Genomic DNA, 12,720 nt, shown 5'->3' on the forward strand with positions numbered 1-12,720 from the left:
GCAGATTTACTGAAACAGAAAAGTCAAAACCCCTTTGCTGAATCGCCAGATTACTTTCATTATTGACAACAGTTAGTTCCAGGGTAAAATTGCAGACAAATAAAAAAGCTTAACTATCTTATGACTTAGTAGTGAGCAGTTTATGACACCTTTCAAATACCATTAGAAATCATGTCCTCAAGGCTGATTTTGCTAATGATTTTTGCGGCTGACTTAGGTTAGTGAACAGCTACATAGACGGCTTGAAATGCAGGACTTGAATTTAGCATGCTTACATGAGTGGCCTACCGGAAGACCCAATTTAAAACAATGACAAACAAATTTTATGCACAAAACAAAACTGGCAATCAGTTTTCAGTACCTTACTGCTCATTTTTTCAGCAGTGCATCTGGCATTCCCAAATTAAAAGTTTTGCTCTTGGTATATGGTCATTTGAACAGTGAAGTGGTTAAAGACTCTTAAAACCACTTCTGGTAAAAGTGGCCTTGCCGACCTGGTTGATTTTCTTTTAGCTCTTAGGTCAATTGATGGGGGTAGCCTGATTGTCCATTTGCAATGATCATGGATTTTTGCAACAAGCAACTGGCTTGTGTATGGAGTGTGGATTTGTTGCAGTTGTTCAAAAGGGAGCCAGACACCGATCCGCTTATGTGTGATATCACAATAATTGAAAGATGGGCAAATAGTTAAGGAACACCATTTTTATTAATCGTGCTGTTAAAATCTGAAATGTAGGTCCTCTAACCAAGAGTTTTAGCAAAGGATTAAGTGCCAATTTAACAACGAACTAATAGCACAAAGGTAATGAGAACACCTAGGATAATTCAGCCAAACACCCAATAACATTTATCAATATCCAACTCCTTCAAATTTACCTTCCATTTTGTCTACCCTTCTTTCATTTCACGTGCTCAAGCAAATTCCAAATGCAGTGGTTTACTTCCACATATTGTTGATTATGTAATTAATTCAGTAATAAATGTAGTGGATAGACTGTAAAATACTTTAATTAATAGTAGTTTCATACAGAACTGCAGTATTGCTCAGAGGACAACATTCATTAATGGTTTTTGTAAGATGTCTTGATGACTGCAAGACAAGTATATCAATTCAAAGGCAAAAATGTTATACTGCATGAAAATGTGATAGGTTGGCAAGTGGACTCAGATTAATAGAGACATTACATTACTTATATTGTGATCATGAGGGACTTCAATATGCAGGTGGACTGGGTGAATAATGTTGCCGGTGGATCCAAAGAAAGGGAATTCATGGAATGCTTATAGGATGGCTTTTTGGAACAGCTTGTGATGGAGCCCACAAGGGAGCAGGCTATTCTGGACTTAGTGCTATGTAATGAGCCAGACTTTATAAAAGATCTTAAAGTAAGTGAACACTTGGGAGGCAGTGATCATAATATGGTAGAGTTCAGTCTGCAGTTTGAAACAGCAAAGGCAAAATCGGATGTAATGGTGTTACAGTTAAATAAAGGTAATTATAGGGCATGAGAGAGGAACTGACGAAAATCGACTGGAAACAGAGCCTAGCGGGAAGACAGTAGAGCAACAATGGCAGGAGTTTCTGGGTGTAATTGAGGACACAGTACTGACGTTCATCCCAAAGAAAAGGAAGATTATCCGGGGAGGATTAGACAGCCATGGCTGACAAAGGACGTCAGGAAATGTATCAAAGAAAAAGAGACAGCCTATAAAGTGGCCAGGAGCACTGGAAAATCAGAAGATTGGGAAGGCTGCAAAAACAGAGGATAACAAAGAGAGAAATAAGGAAGGAGAGGATCAAATATGAAGGTAGGCTAGCCAGTAATTTTAGAAATGATAGTAAAAATTTCTTTCAATACATAAGAAACAAACAAGAGGCAAAAGCAGACACTGGGACGCTCCAAATTGATGCTGGAAGGCTAGTGATGGGAGATAAGGAAATAGCTGAAGACCTTAGTAAGTGCTTTGTGTCAGTCTTCACAGTGGAAGACATGAGTAATATCCCAACAATTAAGGAAAGTCAGGGGGCAGAGTTGAGTATGGTAGGCATTACAAAAGAGAAAGTGCTAGAAAAGCTAAAAGGTCTAAAAATTGATAAATCTCCTGGCCCCGATGGGCTACATCCTAGAGTTCTGAGGGAGGTGGCTAAGGAAATAGCAGAGGCCTTGGTTGTGATCTTAAAAAAGTCACTGGAGTCAGGGAAAGTCCAAGATGATTGGAAAAACACTGTTGTAATCCCCTTGTTTAAGAAAGGATCAGGACTAAAGAAGGAAATTTCCAGGCCGTTTAGCCTAACCTTGGTTGTTGGTAAAATTCGAGAATCCATCGTTAAGGATGAGATTTCTAAATTCTTGGAAGTGCAGGGTTGGATTAGAACAAGTCAGCATGGATTTAGCAAGAGGAGATCATGCCTGATAAACCTGTTAGAATTCTTTGAAGAGGTAACAAGTAGGTTAGACCAGGGAAACACAGTGGATGTTATCTATCTGGACTTCCAAAAGGCCTTTGATAAGGCGCCTCACAGAAGACTGCTGAGTCAGGTGAGGGCCCATGGTGTTCGAGGTGAGCTACTGGCTTGGATTGAGGATTGGCTGTCTGACAAAACGCAGAGTGTTGGGATAAAAGGCTCTTTTTCAGAATGGCAACCGGTGATAAGTGGTGTTCCACAGGGTTCAGTTTTGGGGCCGCAGCTGCTCACTTTATATATTAATGATCGGGATGAAGGGGCTGGGGTATTCTGGTGAAGTTTGCCGATGATACGAAGTTAAGTGGACAGGCAGGTAGTACTGAGGACGTGGGGAAGCTGCAGAAAGATTTAGACAGTTTAGGAGAGTGGTCCAGGAAATGGCTGATGAAATTCAAATGTGTGCAAATGTGAGGTCTTGCACTTTGGGAGAAAGAATACAGGCATGGGCTATTTTCTAAACGGTGAGAAAATTCATCAAGCAGAAGTACAAAGGGATCTGGGAGTGCTAGTCCAGGATTGTCTAAAGGTTAACTTGCAGGTTGAGTCCATGATCAAGAAAGCAAACGTAATGTTGTCATTTATCTCAAGTAGCGATGTGCTTCTGAAAGTTTATAAAGCTCTAGTTAGGCCCCATTTAGAATACGGTGTCCAATTTTGGACTCCCACACCTCAGGTAGGACATACTGGCACTGGAGCATGTCCAGTGGAGATTCACTTGGATGATCCCTGGAATGGTAGGCCTAACATATGATGAACGGTTGAGGATCCCGGGATTATATTCATTAGAGTTTAGAAGGTTGAGGGGAAATCTCATAGAAACTTACAAGATAACGTATGGCTTAGAAAGGGCGGACACAGGAAGTTGTTTCCGTTAGGCAGGGAGACTAGGACCCGTGGGCACAGCCTTAGAATTAGAGCGAGTCAATTTAGAATGGAAATGAGGAGCCATTTTTTCAGCCAGAGAGTGGTGGGCCTGTGGAATTCATTGCCACAGAGCGCAGTCGAGGCCTGAATGTTAAATGTCTTCAAGGCAGAGATTGATAAATTCTTGATCTCGCAAGGAATTAAGGGCTACGGGGAGAGTGCGGGTAATTGGAGTTAAAATGTCCAGCAGCCATGATTAAATGGTGGAGTGGACTCAATGGGCCGAATGGCCTTAATTCCACTCCTATGTCTTATGGTCTTATTACAGGAGAGAAGGTTGCTGATTGATTGGCAAGTAGATGCTGCTTGGTAGAGGTGTTGCCATAGAGAAGGCATCCAATAATGCTGATTCATAGTTAACTGTCAGACTTTAACTTTTAAACCCAACAGGCTGATTGGTTGGAACAATGCCCTGAGAAATAGGCCAGATAATAGTAGTCACCAACAAAAACAGAAGTTGCTGGAAAAGCTCAGCAGGGCCGGCAGCATCTGTGAAGAGAAATCAAACTTGCCATTCAGTTCCAGTGATCCTTCCCCAGAAGTAGTCACCTGTTCTGCTGAGATGACAAGGTGCAGAACTAGATGAACACAGTAGTCCAAGCAGCATCATAGGAGCAGGAAAGCTGATGTTAGGCCTGAAACGTCAGCTTTCCTGCTCCTATGATGCTGCATGGCCCGCTGTGTTCATCCAGCTCTACACCTTGTTATCTCAGATTCTCCAGCATCTGCAGTTCCTACTATCTCTGAAACCTGTTCTGCTGAGTTGAAACGTGCGCAAACATGTACATGCTTATGCTACTACTATCCAGCAGCCATATGAGTGGTGTTTGCCATTAACAGGATGCTGCTGTTAAACTAAAAAGATGTTCTACCTGTCACACAATTGAGTAATGTGATATGTGAATTTCAGTGCCGGTGTGATGCTGTCCCAAAGACTGGCAGATCATATCAAACAGCATATCCCTGCAGTCAAAACATTTTAACTGTAGTCAAACAGTTGAATTCATTCATTGTTTGAAAGCTTAATCAAGGTACTAGCCATAGCCAAACAGATTACGTATGCAAAACATGCACCCAACGTACATATGATTCTGCAACTGGACAACAATTGTTGGATAAATCTAAATGTGTGGAGAATCACATTGAACCGATTAAGAATCATCAGTCAGGGTAATGGTATGGCACTTGTATGTTTCAGAAGGTACTAGTACACAGGGTCCTACTCTTTGCAAACTCAAATAACATTTTTTCCTTATTCATTAACAGGATGAGGGCAGCGCTGGCTAGGAAAATTTTATTGTTCATCCCTAATTGCCCAGAAGGCAGTTTGGAGTCAACTACATTTGCTGTGGATCTGTAGTCACATGTAGGCCACACCAGGTAAGTTTCCTTTTCCTAAAGGGCATTAGCGAACCAGATGAGTTTTTCCTATAAGCGACAATGGATTCACGTCATCATTAGATTCTTAATTCCAGATATTTTATTGAATTCAAATTCCACCACCTGCCATGGCGGGATTCAAACCTGGGTCCACAGAATGTTATTCAAGTATCCGGATTAACAGTCCAGCGACAATACCACAAGGCCATTGCAAACACAACATACCTGCTTCAACTCACCAGAATTAATGATAGTTATTGGCTAACTCATTGCTCTGGGCAATGATTCACCAAAGTCAACCTGCTGAATCAAGCCTAGCAGTTAACTGTATTAGAAGATGCATTCTCCATGGAAACACCTCTACCAAAGTATCTACTTGTGAATCAATTGGCATTCTCCTCTCATGCAATATAAATGTTGGTTTTCCCCATGAATTGATCCCCTTGCAAAATGTCCCAATGGCTACAAGACAAAACGCTTTGGCAGAATGTGCCCAGTTTCATCAAATACTTCCATTAATTCCATTAGTAAAAGGTTTCTTTAAAAACTTCTGCGCATTTGCAATACCGCGCCAAGAAAAACTCTTCAGAAATATGTTTATGATGTCCTAAGATTCATAGTAGAAATCCTTCCTAAATGGTGATAGATCAGGAAATTGGGTGGTGCAATGAGACCTGGATGTCCTCATACACCAGTCACTGAAAGTAAGCATTCAGGTGTAGCAGATGGTGAAAAAGGCAAGTGTTACAGTGGCTTTCATAGTGAAGGGACTATAGTACAGGAGCAGGGATGTCTTGCTGCAATTATACAGCACCTTGGTGAGACTGCACCTGGTGTATTATGTGCACTTTTGGTCTCATTAGGATGGATGTTTGGCTATGGAGGTAGTGCAACAAAGTTTTACCAGACTGATTCCTGGGATGCAGGACTGATGTTATGACAACAAACTGAATATAAGACTACATCCATTGGAGTTTAGAAGAAAGAGGAGTAATCTCATAGAAACTTGAAAGTTTCTAGCAGGACTAGAGAAAGGAAACACAGGAAGGATGTTCCCAATGACCGGGAAGTCCAGAACTAGAGGTCATAATCTAAGGATACAGGGTAGGGCGTTTAGGAATCAACAGTCACACAGCATGGAAGCAGACCCTTCAGTCCAACTTGGCCATGCCAACCAAATTCCCTGAACTGAACTAGTCCCACTTTCCTGCATTTGGCCCATATCCCACTAAATTGTTCCAATCCTTGTACCTGGCCAAATGTCTTTTAAATGCTGTAACTGTCTATACCACATCCTCTGACACCTCGTTCCATATATACCCTCTGTGTGCAAAAGTTGTCCCTCATGTCCTTTTCAAATATTTTCCCTCGTTCCTTAAACCTAAGCCCTCTAATTTTGGGGAAAGAGCCTTGGTTATTCACAATATCAATGCCTCTCATGATTTTATAAACCTCTATAAGGTCACCCCTCAGCCTCTTACTCCAGGGAGAAAAGTCCTTGCCTATCCAGCCTCTCTTTTTGACGCAAACCCTCTAGTCTCAGTAACATCCTTGTAAATCTTTTCTACACCCTTTCCAGTTTAATAACATCTTTCCAACAGCGACGTGACCAGAACTGTACACAGTACTCCAAATATGGCCTCAATGTCTTGTACAGCCCTAAATATGACATTCTGCCTCCAAAACTCAATGCTCTGACCAATGAAGGCAGGTGTGCTAATTGCCTTCTTCACCATTCTATCACCCTGTGATGCCAGTTTCAAGGAACTATGTACCTGCCCAGGGATCTACCATTAGCTTTATAAGTCCTGCCCTGGTTTGTCTTACCAAAATGCAATGCCTCGCATTCATCTAAATTAAACTCTACTCCTCAGCCTACTGGCACAGTTGATCAAGATCCCTTTGTACTCTTTGATAACCTTCTTCATCGTCCACTATACTGCCAATTTTGATGTCATCTACAAACTTATCAATCACACCTCCTACCTTCTCATCCAAAACAATAACAGATCCAGCACCAATCCTTGCAGCATATCACTCGTCATGGGCCTCCAGGCTGAACATCAGCCCGCTATCACTATACTGTCTCCTACCGTTAAGTCAATTTTGCATCCAATTGGCTAGCTCTCCCTGGATCCCATGTGATCTAACCTCACTAACCAGTCAACCGTGTGGATCCTTGTTGAGCACTTTGCTGAAGTCCATGTAGATAACACATACCACTCTGCATTCAAACTTTTTTGACACCCCTTCAAAACAATTCAAACAAGTTCGAGAGACAGGATTTCCCATGCACAAAACCATGCTGATTATCCCTAATCTGTCCTGCCTTTCCAAATGCCTATAGATCCTATTGCTCATACCCCTTCTGACAGTGCACCCACCACTGAAGTCAGATTCACTGGTTTGTAGTTCCCTGACTTTTTCTTGCAGCCTTTCTTAAGTAATGGCACATGAGCCACCCTCCAAGTCTTCTGAGACCTCATCTATGGCTATCAATATACAAGTACCTCTGCTAGGGACCTTGCAACTTCTTCCAGAGCTTCACACAAATGTCCTGGGATACACTTGATATGGTCCTAGTGAGTTAGCTACCCTCGTGCATTTTAAGATCTCAGCAATTCCTCTTCTGTAATGTGAACTCTTCAAGACATCACTATTTATTTGCTGGGAGTTATTTCTTTACATACGCACAGTGGTGACCTGTGGAGCTCCCTGCCACAGAGAGCAGTTGCGGCCAAAACATCAAATGTTTGAATAGATACTATTCTTAGGGCAAAAGGGGTCACAGTGTTTTGGGAGGAATTTGGAACACAACATGGAGTTAGATTTTCAGCCATAATCAAATCGGTTTATTTGAAACCACAAACTTTCAGAGCATAGCCCCTTCATCACGGGAAGAGAGGGAGAAGCACAAGGTACACAGAATTTGTAAGTATTAAACAAATCTAAAATGCTGTTAAACCTTTAAAAAATTAGAAAGTTTTGACTGATTAATATGTATATATAAATCCCTGAATTTCTTTCAAGTCACTGCCCTGATTGAACTAAAGATTTTATCAGTGTAAAGAAGAGATAACATTTTAGGTCAGACAATGCATGATAGAAGTGAGGCCTTATTTAGAATCTGTTTGCATTTTGGTTTGGAGTTGGATTGGTTTTATTTCTAAAGTAGGAATTTATAAAACGCCACATTCACCAACTGTTGAGAAATTGTGTGTTTTTGGAACAAAATAGAATGCGTCTGCAAATACAAATTGCGTGTGTCTGTCTATGAGAGACAAACCGGGGGTGGGGGGGGGGTATTTCTTATAGAGCTAATGGTAGATCCCTGGGAAAGTACATTGTTCCTACAATGCATACACTCCCATCACTCTCTCTCACACACACATATATAAATAAATCTATGGAGTGAAGTTATATTTGCAGATACATTCTTTTTGTTCAAAAAGCACACAATTTATAGACAATGTGGCCTTTAATCAATTCCTGCTTTAGAAATAAAAACACTGACTCCAAACCAAGACACAAATAGACTCTCAACAAGGCCTCCCTCACACCTTACATTCATTTCTTCTTTACACTGATAAAACTTTATTTCTTCCAAGTAATTCCTCTGATTTACACATACATGTTAATTAATTAAACCCTTCTGATTGATTAAAGATTCAACAGCATCTTATTTTCAATTAATACCTCAATGGTGTGACCCTTTGGATCTTTTACTTAAAAACTCTGTGTTCTGTGTGCTTCTTTCTCACTTCCCCTGATGAAGGTGCTGTGCTCAGAAAACTTGTGGTTTCAAATTAACCTGTTGGAACATAACCTGGAATGAAATTTCTGACCATGTCCACGTCAGCCCAACACCAGCACCTCCACATCATGATAATCATTTGAAATGGTCGAGCAGGCTTGAAGCACTAAATGGCCTACTCCTGATCTCATTTGCCATTTCTATGTTTTTCATATTGCTAAACTGTTCACCCAGAACCTCAACTGCATTTGTCACATCTGTTAATTCTGCATTCACATCTGGACACAATGAATTTCAGTCAACACTTAAGTTATAACTTCTCACTAATTTGAAAATCACTTCTGTTCCAACACAAATCTAGATTATGTTGTTGTGGATAAAACACATTTAATTCACAAAATGTTTTAATACAAGTTGCATAATTTAAAATTTGCAGACAAATTACCATCTAGGGTCCTGATAATCTATAACAAAAAAATTAGCTACTGAACATTGCCAACGTACAGCACATTGAGGGATTTAAAAGCTTACTGTAGTTACACAATCCCTATACTATAAAGATGATTAAATAGATTTAATGTACAACTAGAAAGCGGTTGTTTCATAAACTTTTGTTAAATAATAACTCATAGCAAAACTAGATTTTGGCCAATTCAAAAGAAAATTGTGCCTCATATTACTCAAGTGTATGCAGTATGTATACAGAAACTCTGCTATTCAACCATGGTTAGAACACTAATCATGAGTGATTGTTAGGGACTGTTAAGAGATAAAATATGAAAGGCAAATTATTTAATATCAGTGTGTGCACGTATATATTCCTTTTATTAATATTTAGTCTTTTTCAGCAAGTTGATGGATTAGACTAAGTACCAGAGCACTCCATACCTGTCATTGATGTGTCTACCAAGATTTAGCTGGATAAAGTGTTTTTAACAATTTGGTTCTTCTGCAAGATATAACATTCAAGCACGGAGATAACAAGCCACAGGCCCACGAACAAACAAGTGATGAAATTCAATCCAACACAAAGATTGATGTAATTATAATAATAGAGTGCTTGATTTCCCATGAACAGAGATGTGTGTTCTAATACTTTGATGAAATCACAAAAATTTGTATTCATAGTTAAGATAAAGTAACATTAATATTACAAAGTTAAATATTTCTGACCAGTGTCTTTTATTTCGGAAATAACTTGCTCTCATTCAGCCATTTGTAGGAATTCTGTGTACATTGCCCTTAGAGAGTCACTTGCAGCAAGATAATCTAAGTGAATTTGAAGTAAACCATGAGCACAAACCGATATAAATGCAATATAAACAGCAAACATAACATCTGAACATGCATACGATCTGACTGAAACAATTAGCCAGCAATAAAAGGTGATTAGCTGGTGGCAGATCATACTTCCACAGAAACATTATTGCTTATAGAATGATACATAATTAATGAATTGACTAGGTAGTACTGATCCCAGGTTACAATAAATGGGTGACATATTTTGCTATAAAAAGAGAACAAATCAAAAATTACCAAACTGCTATCAAACAAAACTCCCATTGCCTTTGGTCTGTCAGGTTATTATAACATTTGCACAAGAGGGAAACATAATATCTTCTCCGCTCTATCAGAGCAGAATGAAAAAGCTTGTTTTAAAAACACAAAATGAAAAGGAATGTTAAGGGAGATCCTGATGTTTTCCCTTACTCCGTACTTTGGAATGGTATGTAAAATTAGAGTACTAGGATACGGCCTAGGATAGTATTACATTATCACCTACAGCAAAAAATTTCAAGTCAACTATAGAAGCTTTTTGTAATTCTGAATTTATAGATGATTGAAAGGTAACATATCTGATCAAATGTAATAATTCAATCTTCATATATTTCACAAACTGAACTTCATTGTGGGATATTCTGAACAAATGCAAGAGATAGATAACAGTTTTTTTTTAAAACCGGCAGGCAAAGGTGCTAACCCAACATATGTGAATTTAATTTCGAAGATAATCCCTAATCTTCCAGATTTTGTTTTAACAATAAAAATTGACTCTTAAAACAAGGGTCAACTTCTGTGAAATAACTGACTTTCTAAAAGTCTGAGCAAACCTATAATTTAAAAAAAAGATAAAAAATGAAACTCCAACCTGCACCATGACTCCTCATAGTATTCAGTGAACTGAATGGAAAGGAGCACCTCTTTGAATGCACTCAAAAGTTCCATTATCTGAGTTGCAAACATTTTTAAAAAAGGATCTAATCTAAAAATCTATACAATATACACATCTGAATAATTTGTTAACATCTATACAGCAAATAAACACATCTATATGTAAATCTAAAAACTGTACAGAAAAAAAAGTAAACAAATAAAGTAACAGAAGTTGTTAAAGCCACAATTTATGGCAGCTACCTGAAAAAAGTATCCATTTTCTGGCTGTGATACTGCTGCATTTTCCATGGTCCCAGCTTCACATGAACCACACAATGCATGCAAAGGCCTTCATCTGATTTTGTTACAATATTATTTCAAGGTACTGCAGCCGGTTTGTTCTGAGTTCAATGTTTAGCCTGAAGGCAGAGCGAATTGACCTTATTTCTTCTGTTTTCTTCATATGAATGTTGTACTTCCACAGCCATGGTAGAACGTGTTTGTGTGTATGTGCACTGTTGGTCTCAAGTTCAAATTTAAAAGGACAAATAAAAAAAAGTGGTGCGCTAAAGTAAAATGAGAGAATAACATAGCGCAAAGCAGGTTCTTCTGTTTGTTCTGCACATACTGTGTAGACAATATGGACAGAATCTGATTTTTTTAATAAATCCAACCAGTAATTTTAAGTTTTACCAAAAGCCTCTGGAAAAATGTGGCATGAATGACAGCCATTATTACCTAGCTGATTATTTTAGTAATTGTAGAACCATTACTTTAGTAAGCACTGTAAAGTTGCTGTGTACAAAAGGAAATTGGCATCAAGGATCACGATGACTATTAGAAGCATTTTAAAAGAGGGTGGTGAGAACCAAATAAGAGAACAGTAAGATAAGCATAATAGATAACAAAAAGTGTGAAGCTGGATGAACAGAGCAGGCCAAGCAGCATCTCAGGAGTACAAAAGCTGATGTTTCAGGCCTAGACCCTTCATCAGAGAGGAAGGTAAGAAGAGTAAGATAAGCATCCTAAGTGAACTACTGAGATGAGGAAGGTTTGGAATGCAAATTGAGAATTATATAGAAAAAAAGTTAATTTGAGCAAAAAAGTATGGACAAACTTGGCATGAAAAATTGGATAACAACATTAAGAATCTCTGAGACTGATGATCTTCACTAGGAGTACCAAGCAAGGCACCGTTGGAAGGACAACACACTTGAACCAAGTCTCTGTTAACAAAATCTGTTGCTAGTCTGGTCGAAATATTGGCGTCTTCGGTAAAAACTCTATTAAGATGACCTGAGAGGGAAGCAATTAAAAACAAAATGGTTACTAAAAAGAAAAGTACAAACCTCCTAACGATTATTTCCAAACAATATATCAATAATAGTAATGTGCAGGAATGACAGCCAACAGATAGGCCATAAATTTTGAGGAACATACAAACTGACTGTAGAAGTTTCTAAAGGTATGTGAAGAGAAAAAGGCTAATGAAAAATGGAGGCTCCCGATTGTCAGCAAGAGGGGAATATGTAATAGAACATAGAACAATACAATGCAGACCAGGCCCTTCGGCCCTCGATGTTGCGCCAACCTGTGAACTAATCTACCCATCCCCCTACACTATCCCATCATCATCCATATGCTTATCTAAGGACTGTTTAAATGCCCCTAATGTTAACTACATTGGCAGGTAGGGCAATCCACGCCCTTACCACTCTGAGTAAAGAACCTGCCTCTGACATCTGTCTTAAATCTATCACCCTCAGTTTGCAGCTATGTCCCCTCGTACAAGCCGACGTCATCATCCTCAGAAGAAGACTCTCACTGTCCACCCTATCTAATCCTCTGATCATCTTGTATGTCTCTATTAAATCCCCTCTTAGCCTTCTTTTCTCGAATGAGAACAGACCTAAGCCCCTCAGCCTTTCCTCGTAAAACCTTCGCTCCAGACCAGGCAACATGCTGGTAAATCTCCTCTGCACCTTTTCCAATGCTTCTACATCCTTCCTATAATGGGGCGACCAAAACTGTATGCAATAAT

The 12,720-nt window shown here is 39.3% G+C and overlaps 1 protein-coding gene across 2 annotated transcripts in view; it reads right to left on the reverse strand.

Annotated features, from left to right (window-relative positions):
• Positions 1-8,911: 8,911 nt before the first annotated feature.
• The window catches only part of LOC125450585 (cysteine-rich hydrophobic domain-containing protein 2), an 80,099-nt gene continuing 76,290 nt past the window's right edge, over positions 8,912-12,720 (reverse strand). For both annotated transcript variants that reach the window (XM_048526671.2, XM_048526625.2), the window contains exon 6: positions 8,912-11,975. In XM_048526671.2, coding sequence (XP_048382628.1) covers positions 11,925-11,975 — 51 coding nt within the window. In that variant the 3' untranslated portion in view covers positions 8,912-11,924. The remainder of the gene's footprint in view (positions 11,976-12,720) is intronic.

The sequence above is a fragment of the Stegostoma tigrinum genome, chromosome 1 (genome assembly GCF_030684315.1).
Source record: "Stegostoma tigrinum isolate sSteTig4 chromosome 1, sSteTig4.hap1, whole genome shotgun sequence".
Taxonomy (NCBI): domain Eukaryota; kingdom Metazoa; phylum Chordata; class Chondrichthyes; order Orectolobiformes; family Stegostomatidae; genus Stegostoma; species Stegostoma tigrinum.